Source organism: Phaenicophaeus curvirostris, chromosome 2 (genome assembly GCF_032191515.1).
Source record: "Phaenicophaeus curvirostris isolate KB17595 chromosome 2, BPBGC_Pcur_1.0, whole genome shotgun sequence".
In the NCBI taxonomy this organism is placed as follows: Eukaryota; Metazoa; Chordata; class Aves; order Cuculiformes; family Cuculidae; genus Phaenicophaeus; species Phaenicophaeus curvirostris.
In genome coordinates, this window is record NC_091393.1 from 54,938,449 (window position 1) to 54,958,402 (window position 19,954).

A 19,954-nucleotide genomic window follows, 5' to 3' on the forward strand; every position below is an offset into this window, starting at 1 on the left:
AGGTATGCAGGGTGTGACCTACAAGGAGAAGTTGGGAGACTGGATCTTTTTGGTTGGGTGAGAAGGAAACAAAGTATGTAGAGGAAGGGACAGACAAAACTGAAGTCTACAACTGCTTGAATGGTGTAATAGACTGGCTGCAACCATGGTCTTCTCAGGAGCAGCAAACATTAAATCAAAAGGCAACCAAATGTTGTAAGCTACAGCTTGTAAGGCTTGGTCTGTATTGTAGTAGGGTGATAAAACCTGAGGCTCTGTGTTCTCTCCATTGTTAAAGATTTTCAAGACAGCTAGGCAAAACTGTATTTGGTCAAAGCGGGAGCTGGCAATGGTCTTGCTTCAAGAAATAGGTTGGACAAAATGGTCTGCAGTGAAAATTCTTGTTTCTGAAGTAAATTGTTGGAGAAGTTCCTGAAAGAATTTATTTTCAGGGCGTACAATTAAAAGTAATGATTTATTACTGGTGTTGAGCTTTTTAAACAAGAATCCAAATATGCAGCCAGCACCTGAGCAAAGAATAAAAACAATCCTTAAATCATAGAAATAAGGTTAAATGTACTAATGCAGTGGTAAAAAAATCACCATGTTGAACGCTTTTGGCTTCAGTTTATGTACAAATCTGATACAGAATACAAAACAGAGAAGAAAAAAAAAATTTAAAAGTTAACCTACTTTTCTCATACTTCAAGATTTCTTCATCTGTTTAAGCTTGTGTTGTGTTTTGGAGAAAGGTTTGAAAGAAGTACAATCCTTTCTATTCATTATAGTCTATTAATTCTCAATGCGTATCTTCTCAGCATTTTATCTCCCTTACATCTCATTCTTATACATCTATTATATTTCATTAGGATTTATTTCTAATTCATTAACTTCTTCAGTCATGGCATACCCAAGGAACAATGTCTTTTCTGGCCAGAGGCAAGGGCATAAATTCAGATTGAGGACATCTTAAGTGAGAACATATGCATTTTTCACAAGGTTACTTTCAGGTATTAATTTTGTTTTCCATTGTTGCTCAAGTGACAGACAAATGTGATGTCTTTAGGTACCTGAAACACTTTACAATGTGAGGGATTAGCAAAACATGCTTTGATTTTATCCTGATGCTCTTCTATTTTATCGAATCTCTGTCTATTAAATCTTTGGAAAGCACTATCTGCACAGAAAACTTAGAAGACTGTTTTCAGATGTGGCAAGAAACTTCCAGATCAAAATCATGGAAGTGTTAAATTATTCATCTGCCCAGTCATACAGTGAATGTTCTAAGTCCTTATGCTGTTTGTGCTCTCTGCAGTTTAAAGAGATGCAAGGTCTCTTGCCACTGCTCAACATGAAAGGCAGTAAGGTGAGAATCATCAATTCCTTCTGAAAGAATGAAAAAGCTCCATTAAGATGAGGAAGTGAACAAGAGTTTCCAAATTAAAACAAAATAAAAAATTGAACAGCAGACTAGGTTTTTCCAGAGAAAGAAGGAAATAACCTGGTAGAAACATGGAATTACTGCCTATATTTAAGTGAATTTTTTTAAGTCTCTAGACTGTTTTTTGCTGCTAGACATTTTTTAAAATCATGGTAAGGAAATAATATTAGAATATAACATGAGAACAGCCATAATGGTTCATATCAAAAGTAAATTTGGGTTTGGGCTAAGCCTATAGACATTTGGATCTGCTGATTTCAAGTAATTACCTCTAGTGCTATATTGGAAGAGGTAACAAATTTTGGATTACCATACATCTTCTCAATGTTCTCATGAGTTTATGCAATTCCTATCAGATGAATTTTGTCTTCCTTCTTCTATTAAGCAGCATAGGCAGAGAAATCATCTATTTAGTAATTCTTTGTACCAAAGCTCCTCTCTCTTTGATTGCCTATGCAACTCCTTTACATACCTTTCCTGTTTTACCAATATTCCTTTTAAGATAAGGAAAATCAGAAAGGCACAGTTTTCCAAGCAGAGATGTAGCACACATTTAAACAAAGGAGAAACAACGTTCTCGACTATTTCTTTTTTTCTTGTTGCAATGATTCCTGAAGGAAAAGCTGCAATCTGTTTGGTTTTTGACTGCTGATGAGCAAAAAAAATTGCTTTTTCCTCAGAACTGTTTAAGAGCAAGGTGGGAAAATCAACTCAGAATGCAGTTTATTGAGATTAGGATTATTCTTCTCCTATATGCATCAGTTCACATACGTCTACAATGATCACCAGGGTTACTGGGCAGAAGTTCCATCACGTCTTAAAACGTAGCACTGCATATTCAATATGACAAATTTCAGGCCTGAAATGGTCTAATAACATTTTTAAGGTCTAGTTTCTTGGTAACCCTCCAAACAAGAAACATCTGGTTTTATCCATTAGAAACATGAGTCTTTATGTCTAGATTTGCCTTATACAAGATACTAATTTTCAGAAACAGAATATGAAAGATTTGCATTTATCCTGGGCTTTCTTTGATTGTATCAGGTGCTTTACATTAATTGCAAGCACTGTGATTGTGTCATTATATTTCCTGATTGGGCCTATTTTTCTACTCTATAATTATTGTCATTTGAGCTTTTTAAATAGCATCAGTAGTACAATGTAAAAATGTATCAGTTATATGTAGCTGGCAGACTGCTAAAAGTCCTGGTTTTCAATCAAGGCTCAAGTGTTTAGGTAGTGCCTTAACAGAATAAGAAAGGGTACGTCACCCCACAGAATACCCTGTCTAATTACAGGGCAGTGTGGAAATAGAAAGGGATAATGTGATGATATTCATCCATATTGAAGGCAGCAGTCTACACATACTGGCAGTTTAATTGTATAATTTTTTATGGGTAAAGAAAAATGTTAAGTAACTTAAAATTAATAACAAAGGGCTGCTTTACAGATATGTTCAAGGAGCCTTCGTAGTGTGAATTGTTACATTGTTACAATTATAGAGGTATTTATTTGAAAATGTGACAACAGACTTTCACAGAATGAGGCAAGGCATATTTTAGATTATTTTCAGGACAAGACAAGCTCACGTTTAATAGGACCTAAGTAAGAGGATGGAGCTAAAAGAAGAAAAACCAGATTTCTTCAAAAAAGGGGGCAAAGTTAGAATGTTATTTTTACGGCATTCCAGACAGTTATTCCAGACAGAACAAGACAAGACTGTATCTATCTAGACAAAAAGTTAAAAAGTTGCAAAATAAAACCTGAGATGACCTGTACTTTACCTACAGATATACACAAACTATCTCTACAATTCTAAGCAGAAAGAACCTGTTAAGAGACTGGAGAAGCCTGAATGTGAAAAATCAAAGGGATGTGCAGATCAGACAGACTGTCTGCCACAAAATGATCAGAGAGCTAGAAGCACATACAAATGTGGCTCCATATAAACAATATTGAATTTTCATTAAGTCCATAAAAACACAGCTTAGAGACAGATTCAGGTTTTACCATATGTAGTTGGTGACTCTGTATTACAGTCAGCAGCTAAATTGGTATTTGCAAATGCTGTTAACCCATCTGGAAGGACTCCATTGAGTTAAACAGTCTGTGAATCAGTCTCTGCTCTACGCTCTCAAATCTGACAAATATGCTTTTGCCCGATAAATTATCACAAGGCAAGTTGTCTGAATTGAAATAGCACATCAAGCTATTGTTAACACTCATCAACACATAAATCAACAGGTACTTAACTAATTTGCATATCGGTGTATCCCCGGTGAAGTAATTTATTATTTTAGTTTTAGCAAATATCCCTAACAAGTAAGGTGATCGAGTATATGATGTCTTAGCAACATGTTTCTTATTATTTGAAAATGAGATGTAATAGATCAGCATTTTTAGAAACAGTTTTGCTTGAAAGTCAGAAAACAAAGAGCCTTCTTTAACTATAAAGTTAATTTGGTTTTGAGCCCTAAAGTAGTATGTAGTATAGTTATATGCATTTGTTTTCTTTAAAACTACAGAGTTGTTTTAAACTGTGTGAATCAGCTGCTGAGACTCCATTTTATTCAGAGCATGGGGATTTTTATTCGAGGTAGACCAAATTTTCAAGTGTTCCCTTGGCTGTTTTTCTTAGCTAAGAGGAGGAAGAATGGTACTCTGGCTCTGCTCTTAAGTTTTCTATTTTTTCTCACAACCTATATTACAGAATGTAGAACAGACGAGTTGGTCTTTGGAAGCTACATTGCAATTTACAGCAGTTTTAAATAACATGCTATACTTACTTTCCTACCTAGTAAATCTTACTTCTTTTGTGCACTAAGAAATTATTTTTAAAATGTTGTGTTTTCTTGAGAAGACTATGCTTATATCTAGGCAAGTAGATATTTTCAGTACACAGAATTAGAATGTATTTTAGATGTATCTAGTTCCATAGCCCATGTATCATGTGTTTACACAGTGGAACAGGGGTTTCCTAAGGTAATCAATATTTCTCTGTTCCTATGGAATATTATATTATATACCACTAGGCATTATTATTTATACTTTACTAAAATACAATCAGAAAACCAGTTGGGAGGTGAAGGGGGAATCAAATGGTTTAAACAGCATAAGTGCAAACATGAAAACTCAGTACCCTACAGTTAACAGAGTATGCTACTTAAAAGATGTTTTCTGCTAATAAGAGTTCCGATTCATTTACTCAGTTAATGGCTGCAGTAGCTGAAGGCTCTGCCCTTGACTGCTTTGTTGCCATCTCTCTGCCATAGCTCACTGCCCCTCCAGCTACATGATGAGATCAGAAGCCTGCCCAGCTCTTAGCTGCCTCACCACCTACTCTAGCTCGTCACTTCAGCTCTTTCTCTACCTTCAGTTTACAACACAATGCCAAACTCTGCACTGAAGTGACCACTGCAGTGCACACGTAAGCTTTCTCCTGCCAACTCTGCTATTTGGGCAGTGGTCTTTGAAAAGAGGACTAGCACTAGCTAGGATAGCTCTTTAACTGCTTCTAGATTTGCCAAAATAGTTTGCCAAAACCTCTGCTTGCTTGTTAGTCTCTTTTGACACTGTTTCCCAAGGCTGAAATTTTTCATGACCGGGGAAAAAAAAGAGTATTTGAGTTTGCATTAAGATAAACATACTATCCATCTTCCTGCTTTTATTTTTGAAGACTGGCAGCTAAATCCCAGAATATCATATGGTAGTGCTGGATATTTCTCTCTGACTTAGAAACACTTGCAGCATTTTAGCAAGACTGTCTAAAACAAGGCTTAAGGCAGCAAGCAGGATGTGTTTTACATATTTTACTCCAGTTTTCAGGAAAAAAAAAAAAAAGAAAAAACCAAAATCTTGTATTCTCAGCAAAGAAGAGACTCTACCAGGATTTTCTTCTAAAATTCTATCTGGTTGCTTGGAAAACTAAGACTAACTAGCAGGGTTTTAGATAAGTAGAAATAATTATCTGAATTAAAATTATTATAGTTCAGTATTTAATTTGAATTTAATTTAATTTTGCAGCAAATTCTACAGGTTATAATAGAAAATTTTTGCTGCCTTTGAAAGAAATCATTTCTAGCATCAGGTGACTTTCAGATGTTACTTGTCTAATAAACGACTAGCATTACATTGCAAAGCATTTCCACATTTTTCAGAGTTCCTTTTCCAGTCCCATCTATGGTAACTTTGTTTAACTTACAACATACAGTTAAATTGTAGTATCAGACAGATGACTATAAGCTAAAAACTTATCTGATTGCAGTAGAAATACATTAACTTAAATAATTTACAGCAAAATGCAGACTGACCTGTCCAGTAATAGGTTAGGTGCAAATAAAAGCTTTCCTGGGTGTTCCATGGAGCGCCAGACTAAGCCAATCATCAGTATCTCTAACCAGGCACATTCCAGTAGATGGACCTGATCATGGAGTGTTAAATCCACAAATCCTGAAAGAATAAATAAGAGACAGTAAAAACACTTCAAATTTTTAAGCTGAACAACATTAGTCAGAGAATCAAGTCACAAAGTGCATTAGAGCTGGATAACCAAAACAAAAAAGCAATATAACAGATGTTTTTCCACTTTACATTTTGGACTGAGTTTTGACTATTATTAAGTCCTCTGTGGCTCCATCCTACAGAACAGTAAGCACTTTCTAGCCTTCTGTTGGTGCCCTGACTGCATCCTGCCCAAGAGCAGAGTAGGAGTGTGATGAGCATCTCCATCCCACGCCATTTGCTAGTGGCCTGGGCACACATTGCAGAAAGGGACAGCCTTCTGCTCCGGTCCCACCGTGCCTGGGTCAAGACGGAGGGAAAATGGAAAAAATGTCTCCAATCAAAAGAAATTATAGCTCTAATCAGCTAATCCCAGATCACTTTTCTGCATGGAATGCTGCTTCACAGTCTTGTGAACAATTCATAATACTGCAAGTGTCATTCTTGTATGGAAGAGGGCCCAATATAGCATTTCAAAAAGCTAGCAAGTAAATGCTGATCACTGTGTAATTAAAATTCACTAATGAACCATTTGCCTGTACTTCTATTGGACTTTAGCACCCAGAGGAGGGAGTTGACCTCTCTTACTATGTATTCAAACAATGCTAGTAATAATAAATAAACTATTTCGTATATAAATATGAAAAAAACCACATGAAAGCGTAATATTCACAGGCTATGCCTGTATTCATTTCAAAGAACAGACTATGCCATTCTCTATTTGAGATTCTCACATTTCATGAACACTTCTCCAATGAGGACAGGCTGAGAGAGCTAGGGTTGTTCAGCCTGGAGAAGGCTCCCAAGAGACCTTATTGTGATCTTTCGGTACTGAAATGAGACTTGCTGTGACAGCACAAGGGGTACTGAATGGATTTAAACTAAAGGTGGGCAGATTCAGACTAGATATAGAGAATTTTTTTTTTTTACAATAAGAGTGGTGAAACACTAGAACAGCTTGCCCTGAAAAGTGATAGATGCCCCACCCATGGAAACATTCAAGGTCAGGTTGGACATAGCTCTGAGCAACTGGATCTAGTTGAAGATGTCTCTGCTCACAGAGGGGCGGTTGGATTAGATGACTGTTAAGGGTCCTTTCCAACCCGAACCTTTCTATGAGTCTATGATTCTATGAATGTTACTTTCAATCCAAAGATATAAGCAAAGCAGGCATTGCATAATACAATTTATTAGATCCTAGCATAAGTTATTCTTTACGATTAGCATCTTCTTCCTAAAATTAAATGTATAGAAGTTCCCCAAAACTGATATTATTGTTTACTCAATGTTATGTGTAAAACACATTAATGAACTTTGACTTTTTTTTTCAATTGTAATTAATTCACATTAGTCTTCAGAATACAAAGTACAGTGTAAACTACCTTGCCAGCCCAGTAAATGGCAGTAATTTCACTTCTGTGTTCTGTCCTCACTAGAGATAAATACTCAGTCATTTTCAAGGAATATACCTGACATTCTCTCAAGTACTGTCTTGGGGAAAATGGAAAAAAAAAAAAAGGCAAATATTTTTAAGTTAATTGTTTTGCTGTGAAATATTAAAAAAAGAAAACAAAACAGCCCAAAAATAAAACGGCATAGAGAGAACAAATTATGATTCACAATAACTTAGAAAATATTGTTTTATTCTTCAAAATAGTTGCTGAAATTATTATTTTTAATTAAAACATTTGAGGGAGCAAATCAGTCTGTTCATAAAGAATCATTCCAAAAGATGAAACAGCTTTGATATGCCTGAAATAAACTTATCAATCATTAGAGGTGAATTTAGACAGCTGCAGTACTTGTTATTTTTATGAAAGTGGTAAACAGAGAGAGAAAAAAGTTGTCTTTTCTTGTAGTTTTTCCTTTATCACCAAATGCAAAAATGACTTTCAGACTTCACAGACTGACAGAACGGCATTTACCTGAGTCACCAAACAACAGGAAACAATAGAGATGAAACCTAAAGGAACAGCACTCTTAACTAAAAAACATTAAATTACATCACTCAAGAATGAAATTGGCAGAAAAAAAAAAAAGCTGTCTACATATGGAGAGCAAACAACATCATGTTTCCTATTAGGTATTGCCTTAGTGTGACAAAACACAATAATGCAATATTTTCATTTGCGTTTGAAGAGTACCACAACAACACAGGGACACAAGTCCCTGTGTGATGACTGAAGTCTGCAATCAACACATTGCAACTTAATTAAATTGCACAGTTTCACATGGCTGCACACTGTTCTACAGCAAATTGTTTTGACTGTGACAGAAAAACTGAGATCATTAAAATGGTGTCAATTCACCTTCCTGTAAAATTCTGCTAATGCTAAAGTGTTCTGGATGACAAAATGCTTTGCTTTGTTCTCCACAACACCTTGGTCTTTAGTTTTACTACACCTATTCTCAAGTTACTTTTAAGCAGTATCTTTTTATAGCTCCATTTTTACCGATTCTCTTATATGAAATATCAGACTGTGCTAAGGTTAACTAATCTGCACAAAAACTAAAGAAAGAAAGTACAAAAGAAAACAATTAAATAATCTTATTAATATTGTAGAGGAGGGATATTTTGTTAGCCTGCTCTGAGAACAGAAATATGTTGCACAACAATGTTAAAATCTATTAAGGTACCTGAACATGAACACTTTGCATAAAAAAGACCTAAAAGGACTGGTCAGCAACATTATTGCTGTCTGGAATATTAACTCTGATATCAATGAAGCTAGGGAAGTTTAAAAAAAAGGGGATGAAGATGAAAAATGATTGCAAGTCCACATGATTTGTCAGTCTGACATCTATAATGAAACAGGTAACACAAAACTTGATTATGACGGGTTTAAAAGTCTGTGATACAATAATACATATCAAATGTAATTAATAAAAAGCTTATCAAATTAACTTGATTGCTTTTAAAGTGACATTATGCATTTATTTGATAAAAATAATAGTGTTGTTGAAACAGTCTTCAACGAGACATTTGATTTAGTAAAAACATGCAACAGATTGACTGAATTAAAACATTTCAGATGCCACATCTCTGCATGTAATGGCAAAAGAGTAACAAACTGAACTGTTTCTAGAGGAACACCATAAAGTTTGCTTCTTGACCCTAGGCAATTTTTAAAATGAGGACATGAAAAAAAAAAAACCCCAGAAACAAAAATCATGACACATTGGAAATTATGCTAAAAAGCAAGTTGATAATGTAAGCAATCTAAATCACTCACTTGTTTCAGCACAAAAAATATAGACATGAGTTTAAAACCAACAACATTAGGCCTATATACAAGATGGAAACAGTAGCAGCTATGAAGAGGACTTGGAAGTGATTGAGTAAAATAAGCCCAGTTTGAGGTTTGAGCTTCCAGTGAGATATGCGTCTAATAAGGATGATGAACTCTATAAAATGCCAGGGAAACTCTGAAAGAGTAAGGAAGTTAAATTACCTCTGTGTTACTTGGATCTGGTAACCATTCTTCAAGCAGCATGAGAAGTTGGACAGAATGATAGAGAAACATCAAAATAAATAAGGCATTGAAAAAAGATGCCCTTTAGTGAAGAATAAAAGGAATTTAATTACTCTTTGTGAAGCTACACAGTCTAAAGGGATTAAAGGGCTGCAATGGGAAAATAGATAAAGAAAAAGAGAATGACATTACAAGAGGTAATGGCATAACGTACAGAAGCCCATGCTGGAAGCTATACGGACTCCAAGTCAGACTACAAATGAGGGGCCATTGTTAACAACAAAAGTAGTTATTATCTAAGCAACATACTAAGTTTCCATTAATTTGCTATCATTAGAAATGTCAATCAAGATTTAACTATTATTTTTAAGACATGCTCTCATTCAAGCAAGTTAATTCAGAATAATGTTACGGAAGGTTAAATTAAATGATGAATAAATCATTAGTCATTTTATCAGCCAGAGCATGCTGAACTTTAATGTCACTAAAATTGTGTGTAGATGTGTACTGCATTCTCAAAAATCAGTGTTCTTTTAATGTGGGAAAGTTGTGAAAGAAAAGATATTTTTACATTCTAAATATTTGGTTATTGTTCTTTAAGGGAAAAGAACATACTTCACTGTTGATAAATTAATTAATTGCAGTTTGTGGATATAACCAACATTTAACTCCATACACCACACTGACCAATTTCACGACCTTATGAGATGTATCAAAATCCTTGTGTGGCCAAAACCCACAAGACCTAGACTGCCATTAGCCATTCATATATCATATGCTTGGCAGAAGCAAGACACAGAACAAAAGCCATGGCTGGACCACCTCTTATTCATACACAGATAAATTAACAGCATTTTTGATTGTTTACTAATAAAGAATACAATAATTGTTCCACAAACTCTTGTATGAATATGGAAATCTGAAGTTCTGAAAAGCCAGAAAGGTCTTCTGAGCACTCAGCTAAGAGTAGGTGGCAAATAAATTTATGTATGTGTAGAACACAAAACAGTAACTTTCAAACTAAACTGATTATGCTTTCTGATATAAAGCAGTAGTTTGTGTCACAGTAGCAGTGGGTCCATGGAGGAAAAGCCATAAAAAGCCCAGTTTTGGCAAGCATGACTCTCTGGAGGTGACATTAGATTTGGGAATTCAAAATTTTATGATATTACAGCAACCATCTACAACAGGTATGAGCCAATCTCCTTGTACATTGGGAGTTTAGGCAGTTGCCCGAAGGAAAGGGTTGCAATGAAAGAACACAAGGACTGCTGGAAGTAGTATTTTGACAGCAACAGAGAAGTCGTTTATGCACAAGAGTGCTTGGTTGCTGTAAGGAAAACCAGAAAGTTTAGCTGGTTTTCACTTGTTGGTACTGTAACATACATTGTGAGCTCTGCGGTCCTACCAAATAACCGCCAACAATATATATTTCTATATATCAAATTCAGAATTTGCCTCGGTGACTTTTGAACTGATAAAGTAGCTTTCTATTTTATCTGAAACAATTAACGTTCCCTGAGTCATTGCACATTTAATCCTACAATTAGAAATCCTCAGCTGGGTACTTACACTATTTTGTGGATCATTTAATTATTGTTATTTTTCAGCTTCTACTAAAATTCTTAAGACACAACTACAAGGTATCCAAGGTGTCCAGACTATTTGCGTTCCAACAACAAATGCTATAACAATGTTCTTTGTAACCCTAGATATAAATTTATACCATATATCTAAATTACTATGGTAAGTACCTGAAATAAAAATTTCAGACGATTTTTGCAAGACAGTAAACAACATTGTGCCATAACGAATTACTCTGCCTCCAGGTGCTTTGAAGGAAAGTAAAGCAAAAATGGTAAAATGTTTTAAAAGCAACAGCAAATGTCCATCTAGTACAGTATCTCGCTTACAAAAGCAGTAGGTAGCACGTGCTTATGGCAAAACATGCAGCAGGACAAACACATGCTTTTGCAGAAACTTTCTCAGGCTCCAGTGGTATGTGGCTTAGGGACTTTGAGAGCGAAAAATGGTCTTTCCGTGCTCAAGATCCCCTAACATTTTTTCCTCCAACTTTGTCCAGATGCCTTTTTGAACCCATGTGGGCGTTTAATCCACTTCAGATTTTTTATATACTCAGGAAATAGTACCCTTTGCTAAGAAGTTTCACACTCGAAGCTAACACTGGGAAAACAACAATTTCCTGTTGTTCTGAAAAAAAAAATCTCTTACACAAAATCTCTTAGACAAAAATTTGTTGCAGCTCCTTATTTTATGGCAAGGTGCCGTTATTCCCTACGTCATCATCTCATTACTAATCTTCTCTTTTCCAGACAATTTTAGTATATTCAGTCATTTCTCACATACATGTTATCCTGTTGACCCTTGAACTCAGCTTGTCCTTGTTTGAGTTTTTCTAGTTCAACTGTATTCTTATAGAGGCAGTGACAATAGGACTGCACAGTTTTTCAGTCTGCCCTTGTCTTCATCCCCTTAGTCAGTTTAACATTATCTATAATTTTTGTCACTGCTGTTCAATCCTTTTTTATCCCTAGCTAATTTATGTATGCACTGTACTGAAAAATATAAGCTTAACTATTGAACTCCAAAGTTTGTTTCCTAAATGTCCTGCCTGTTTGTCGAAAGCCTTTAACTCAATATTAATAGGATCTTTTATAATATCTCCCATAGCAAAAAAAAATAAGATGCTATACTATAAAAATATGTGGGAAATAAGAACATTCCTACATTGTGTCTCTTAAATTTGCACAGATAAACCAACATTTTTTTCTATCTAAATGCCGTGTTTTGAAAAGTGGCGACAACCACAAAAACATGCTGTTATTTACAACTCAATTCAGTATCTCATCCTTGCAGTGGTAATATAATAGGCCCCATTTGGATCAAAACTCTAATTAAGTTGGAAAAGACAGCAGGAAAGTATTGGTGAGTGCTGCAACCTAATAGCTAGCAACCACTCAATAAAGCAACCAAATTAAGAGAGGCTTATATAGACGAAAATATCTAAGTTGATGAAACAGATAAACAGAAAAATAATTTCTACAGCAGGTCCCATTCTTAAGAAATTATTAGGAAGAGGAAAACAAACATTTGCTTCTCCTAACCATGGAGTGAAGCACTTTGGAGGAACAACGCATCAGGCACCATTGACGAATCATAGAATCATAGAATAACCAGATTGGAAGAGACCCACCGGATCATCGAGTCCAACCATTCCTATCAAACACTAAACCATGTCCCTTAGCACCTCGTCCACCCATGCCTTAAACACCTACAGGGAAGGTGAATCAAGATGTGAAACCTGTGCTTGCTGTAGTGCCATCAGCTCAGTGCCCTATCTCTCCATTTAAAGCAGAGATGAGACTGCATCTATGCATTTATCAAGCACTTAAGGTGACATTTTGATCTGAACTTGCATGGATCACTCATCCTTTTCAACAATTAAGGCTGAGCCTCAAAACCTCCCAGAGGCATCTCAGAGGTGCAAAAACCTTTCAGAGGCAGCTACAATCTAAGAAGTGGCTAAAATTTGCACCCCTACTATAGTCTTCCCTATATACAACAATGGGGGCCAGAGTCCAAGGACAAATGAATCAGAGAATCTCAAACACAGTTTTCCATGAGTGGCAGTATTCACACAAATATTTTTATGCTACCTACTCCAACTTCTTTCCATAGATATTCACACCAAAATGATAAGAATTTTTTATCAAGTTCTTCCTCTTAAGAGCACTTAAAGAATGACTTGGGCATATGGACTTACTCGTTTACATAACTCCAGTGCTTTAAATCAAGACCTGTTTTGAGGACTGAAGATCAAAAAGCTCTAAAATCCAACATTTTATTTTCAATTATTTTTCTAAAAAAAAACCAGTCTCGATATTTCAGTTCTTTTAAAAGGGACATTAGATTTGTTTCTGTAAGTGGGGTTAAAAAAAAAAAAAAAGACTACAATTTGCTGAGTTCCAGGCAAAAAGTCTCACAGGCAAATACAGAGCAATTGACACAATTGTAGTAGTCTGTATATACTTTGTCTGCTCTTTCAGAATTCTCCATTGTCATGCCTGTGTATTTATAATGTAGCAGAATACAAATCCTAAGTTATACATTGTCTCCTCTAAACCTAAACAGCCTGTCAGAAATTAAAAGAGATGAGATCAGAGAGAAGAGCATCTGCTCTTAATTACTGTGAATTCCTTTTAAAAAATTTACCTCACATTTGCCATTTTCAACCCTAATAGTTCTAAACCTCTTTCAGAAAAATAGCAATTACAATTTACAGGAATAAACATAACATGAGTTACAAATGTTGGGGCTTTGGGAAAAATCCCAAAAGCCATGACGCTCATGAGGCTCTCCTTTCATAGTCTGTATTTATGCTGAAAGTCAAGATCAAACAAGCTTTCGCCTTTCTCCCCCATGGGAGGTTTCCATCCTGCCTGGGCTTGCCTTTAGGACACCTGAGTTACAGTTTGAGAGGTGCACCAGTGCAGCAAACCTCCCCACCTGATGCTGTTCCTGGGGCAGGATGCTGCGGGGATGTCACCTTTGTCACTTTCATTTCAGATCCCATTTCTAGGAGCTGGTCTGTTCTGCTTCTACCTAAAATCTGCCCTGTGACAATTCCAAAAGATATTTCTCAGGTAAATGAGAACTGTTTCATCAGGAATGTGTGAAGTTATCACAACTTGACTGAATGCTTTCTGCTTGCACAAAAACCGCATGCTTTTTCAGGTCTGTCCAGTCCAATTCTTTACAGAATGGGGAGACCAAAAAATTTCTGAGGCCATTCCTGTTCCAAATAACCAGTGCCTTTTTCAGGGGATGAATCTCTACTTCTCTCTTCAGGTACACTTCAGTCTCAACCACAACTGAATGTACCCAACATACATCAAATCTAATACTGCCCTATGTCAAATTTCCTATGCCAAAACCAAGATTGTAAAGAAGTTAGCCAAGCAGAAGTTGATCTAATCAAAGCTAATAATTTGCACCAAGCACAATCTGGATTTAGGGCCATGGAGACTCTTCAGGGCTAGTGACAGATAATCATCATTGGTCAATATATTGTCTTCTCCTGATATATCCATGCCACAGTTTTATGAAATACTGCTGTCTTGGCTGACCAATATCATAGATCCACAGCATAGCACCAGCTTGGCTAGCACTGCCCCTGGGGAGATGGACCATGCACTGGCCCAGTGGGGCTGGGGGAACACCCAGCCCAGGAGCCAGACCCAAGATTTGGAGTGCTTCTGTGAGTTTTGGGGACAGTGAGGTCACCACTGAACAGCAGCCCAAGGAAATTATTCTGGAGAAACAATCATGCTGCATGCCCAATGCTCGAGATTTCTTTCGCAACGAGCTCTCCCTGGCACAGATGCAGTTTGGAGAGAAGACAAGCTGGGTTGTGTTGTAGCTCCGGCCCATGGGTGAAACACAGCACAAGCTGTACTCAGTGAAGCTAAGTGCTTTCCTGTCCTGTCTTTCCTTGCCTGTGTCACTGTGTCTGCCCTGACTAACAGACAGATTTTATTTTGCAACTGTTTCACTTTGTTAACCAAAGATTATTCCAGAAAGTGCATTAGCAGTACCAGTTAACACAAATATGTTGAGGCCTTTCATCAGGGAACATAATAAAAGTAATCGGCACTCACATAGCACTTTACATTTTCAAAGGGCAGTAAAGCCATTAAGTATTATTAAATGTATTTTATAGATAGAACACTGAGAGATTAAGTGCCTCATCCAGGAGGAGGCAGGATGAGGATGGAGGTGTGGCACGCTCTCAGCACACTCTCCACTCCTTTCAGCCACAAAATCTTTGGGACAGAGAAGCCTCCTTGAACTCAAGTGCAAGCTCTGTTTCTTGATAATCAGTAACAAGGTAAAAAAAAAAAAAGCAACTGAAGGAACTGAACTTTTCTCAAAGAGAAAAAAGAAAGAAAGCGTTACTACATTAGAGTTGCAGGGAAACTGTTTAGTGTGAGCACAAAATCTGGATGCAGTGAACTAAGCAAGCATTAATTCTTAATTGGCTTTAAAACACTTACTAATCTAGCCAAGATAACTGCCTATACAAAATAATCCTATGCCTAAGTTTTCTTCCTCCCTAAACAAGCAAGTTCGAAAGTTATTAAAAATAACAACGAATCATAATATCAATAGTACTTATAACAACAACAGTTATTGTATATGATTATTGCTAGTAAAGGCTGCCTGCTAGTTTGCTATTGAAAGCTTATCACACTGGTTTTACAAAGCAGGAAGTGAGGGAGGAGACACGTGTTTTCTGTGCAAAAAACAAGTATTTCAAATGATGAACAAAAAGCAATGTTCCTTATTACATGAGAAATTCCCACAGCACTATATAGCAGTTATTTAAAGCATGATAATTATGATTCATCTTGGACTGTAATCCAGATGTCTGACTCAGGCAGTACTGATGTTAGTAAGGTACCGCTTCATTGCCTTTTTACCACTGAGAGCTGTGCTATTTCTCAGGGAGTTCAGGCTAAAAAAATAAAACGCACAGGACATGCCTGCACACTAGGAGTGGGACAACGGCAGACATTTCCACTGATTCTAAGTGCAGGAATCAGCTGCATGTGAAGGCTTTTATCTGGAAGAATGTCCACTGCGTCTTTCCCTGCACAGGTGAAGAAGGATACTACACAAAATTTATTGTCTGCTAAGTGAAGTATGATGAAAGAAGTAATACATCTTTTCTTTACTGTCCCTGCAACAGTTAATTACATTACTCTAAATTTATATCAATACATAGTCAGTTACAAGAGGTTTGAGGTTGCTTTTTTTTTTTCAATTTGTCATTTTTTAAGAGGTTGCTGCCACGCAAAATGTTTTCCATCAGAAGCAGATCCAGCTAAAATCATTCATGGGGCTGGTTGTGCATACTTGCCTGACTTTTATGAACTCAAAAGACATGCTCATAAATACAAGCTACCCTCTCTACCTCATTCTGCCCTCTCCTCCTCCTTCCCTACTCCCTGTCCCATCAGGCCTGTTACTCTTCTGCTCTGTTCTGCTGTTTTAACTGTTCAGAGCACTGATGAAATAACCCAGCAAGGAGGAGCATGAAAGTTGAGTGGCGGACAGCCAGTGAGCGCCAACCAGCTTGGTGGTTTATGTTTCATGTAAACCTGCCCCAAGACTTGAGGTCATGTCCGTTATGACTTGAATTTTTTTGCATGTTCAGCTGCATCCAAGAGAGCATGAGGTTTTCAGCATTCATTTGACCTCTTTACTAAAGTACAAGACTGTGCTCATATCATAACCTAAATCAAATCTAAATAAATGATGGGTTTGTGACTATTGAGAAAAATAATTTGAGGCAAAAGGTCTCTTTGAGCAATTACTCATTAAGTTTTTAAGCAAATATATAGTCACTGCAGCAGGGGGAAAAGGAAGTAAACCAAAGTAAACTCTTTCACAGCTTTTTAAGTGAGCCCAGCATGCCCCTGTGAGGTTTCAAATTATTGCTTCAATACACAGTTATCAGAAGAGGACTTTAAAACCAAAGATCAACCTATGAGACTTCTCAGTTGCTTTCCTCATTTACAGAGTGCACCCATATGCTTTTACTACACACTTTTACTAATTTCATAAGCAACTGAGCTGGCAAAGACAGTTTGGATGGGGCAGTACTTCAACAGCATCAGCAAGAGCAATGAGGTGGTGTTTGGTGTGGGGCTCTACAGGCCAGCACAAAGCTGGGTCAGGCAGCATCACACCTGGCAGTCACTGAGGCCCTTGCTAGAGGAAGAAGGTGTCTGAAAAAAGTCAGGGTGGTCAAAGGCATTTCAGATATGTCACACAGTCTAATGGCTGTACAGGTGGCAGGATAGGGACTGCAAGTGAACAAAGCTTGGTTAAGTGAGTCAAGAGACATACTCCACCGCAGACAGCTCACTTCTACTTCTCTGCACCTGTTTTTTCCCACAAATGTTAGAGTATAAAAATATCTCCTTTGTTCCATTTTGTCTCATTTTCATTCCATTAATTAGAAAAGCTATATTAGAGACCTGAAGGTCATCATAACACAATCCAGAACGCTTTGGAAAAGAGACAAGATTACTTTTGCAAAGTAACACAAGCAATGATCAGCTTCAGCTATGCTTCTAAAATAGCATTATTTATTGAAGGAATTAGAAACAGAAATTAATTATTATTAACTCTATTCTTTCTGAATGCCTCCAAAAACCTAGATTTATTCTTTTGATTATTTCCAACAATTGTGCTCAATAATTAAATTTTCAGTATTTCAATTTATATCTCCATCTATGCCTGAAAGCTTGAGAAATGTCAGTTTTGAATTAAACAACTTTTCTCACTACAGTGACTTTCATATGATGAAACTGGGAGGGCTACCCTCTCCTCTCCTTCGTTCATAAAATCCAGTGAACAAAGCACTAATTTTTCTACTCCATGGTCTATTCTGACCCAGGATCTACTGTACTGTCCACTGAACATTTTAAAATCCATTACTGCACTATCCAGAATTAGCCAAAAAAAAAGTATTATTTTGCAATGCAAGGGAAACAGGGGAAAACTGTAAAGTCTGCAGTGAACTTCAAGATTAAAACTGTTTCAAGACTACAAATAGCAATCACTCAGAACATCATGTGCTGTACCCAAGAAATGAAGCATAACCTCAGAGTTCATGGACTGGTCATACTTTATGGTCATTAGGAAGTAAAACCAGCTTGACTAAGGCACCTGCATCCATTTTGTTTCTTCAGATGGTTCACTTTTTGAGAAGTCTTATTTTTGTCTATTGCATTGTCTATTGTGTATGCACGTATATGTATTATTTCATATTCCTTACATTGGCTGGTACCTACACCAAAATAGAAAGACAAACATATATAAATAAGACTCAAATGTTTATTTTCCCTTCTATTCTTTTCACCCTTACATGACTGGTTTTGAACAGAATCCAATCTCATCCAAGAAATTGGAATGACACAACAAAGAGAAGAAAGACAGCAAAATTAATTGCAGCAATTTCCTTTAACCACTACAACAACAAAAGCATATTAGCAGCTGTGTGGGAGTGTCATCATATGACAGAGCAAAGGAATACATTACAGGGAAAGCAAGACACTGGAATGCAACTGGCCATTTATACTCATTTTCTTGTCCAGGGAAATCTAATAAGTTAGCAAGCAGCATGTTTCCACAAAATGCATCATTCACTTAAGCTCTTTATGTTGCACGCTTCTCTTCAATGGATAACAAATCCAAGGGACATTTCAGCATTTGCAAAGCCTCAGACAACCTCAGGATACTGTTATATGTTGCATGCAACTGGCTCAGGTCTGTCTACAAAACACAGGTGCTGCACTTGGAGAACCATCACCTTGAACTCGAGTTCCTATACTACCTGCTGAAGCTAAAGCTGGTTGGCAGTGCTCTGACAGAGTGTTTTACTTTGAAAAGTGACAGGTTGATGAGTTTAAAACATTCTAGAGAATGTTCAGATTTCACAAAATAAAAAACATAGGGAACATAGATTGTCTCTCTCAGGTACCTCATCTCAGTTTTCAGCACTCCACCAGACACCTGTACCTACTCAGCACTGTGAAAGGTACCTAAACTTTTACAAAATCTAGGACTTTTTTTTCCAAAATTCTCTTTCCATTTTAAACAGGTGATTACGATATTCAAAACCTTAATGAATTGCATTCTTTCATATTAAATAAAATGTTCTGTTTCACCCAAAGTAGTTATTAACTAACAAAAAGGTCAAAAAAATATCATTCTGTATTAAGTTAAAATGATTGGTGTTTATTGTTTGGATCTGCCAGGAAGCAATGAAATTAATTATTCACACAGCCTTGATGGAGACATCTGGAAAAGCTTTGAAACAATGTACAAGCTCATCCAAAGTAACTGGACACATAAACCATATTTGTCATCCTGTGTCAGAACTGGAAAGTTGCTTGGAATTCCATTACATGAAAAAGATCACGGAAGTATCTTCTAATAAGTACAAAAGTAGAAATTAAAATGTGTAACTTAAAATCCAGCAGTTTTCCCTTGGAACTATTTTTTTTTTTTTTCAAAACTGCTAAAAAAAGTGGTAATTTTCATCTTTCTCATTTCATCTGCAGGTATAATGGAAGTTTGACAGAATTTTCATGGATGAATATAAAAACATTGGCTTTAGGATCAGGAAATAGAGCCATTTCACACAGTTCAGACATAGACTAGGAGATAGTTTTATGAATAACATCACTATACTGACCTTCAAGGCACAAATTGGTTCATATATAGAAGGCTTTTCCCATGGAAGCTTCCTAATCTCAGAGACAGAAGAACCACATTTGGTGTAGGAGCCCTGAGTCAGCAAATACCATCTGATTGCTCCTCAAGTGATGTTGCCTACATTTGATGATATTCAGAAAGTTCTTGGGTTCTTGGTATATATTTCTAGAGGTCATATGCGTCCATAAGCATCTACAAACACACTTAAATATAGTCGTACCTTTATAAAAATCAGTTATTCTCAATCTACTCA

The 19,954-nt window shown here is 36.5% G+C and overlaps 2 protein-coding genes across 4 annotated transcripts in view; both read right to left on the minus strand.

Annotated features, from left to right (window-relative positions):
- Window positions 1-19,954, minus strand: part of ARMT1 (acidic residue methyltransferase 1) — a 347,283-nt gene that overhangs the window by 98,894 nt on the left and 228,435 nt on the right. The window lies entirely within an intron of this gene.
- Window positions 1-19,954, minus strand: part of ESR1 (estrogen receptor 1) — a 168,429-nt gene that overhangs the window by 17,612 nt on the left and 130,863 nt on the right. For all 3 annotated transcript variants that reach the window (XM_069852103.1, XM_069852102.1, XM_069852101.1), the window contains one exon: window positions 5,731-5,869. In XM_069852103.1, coding sequence (XP_069708204.1) covers window positions 5,731-5,869 — 139 coding nt within the window. The remainder of the gene's footprint in view (window positions 1-5,730; window positions 5,870-19,954) is intronic.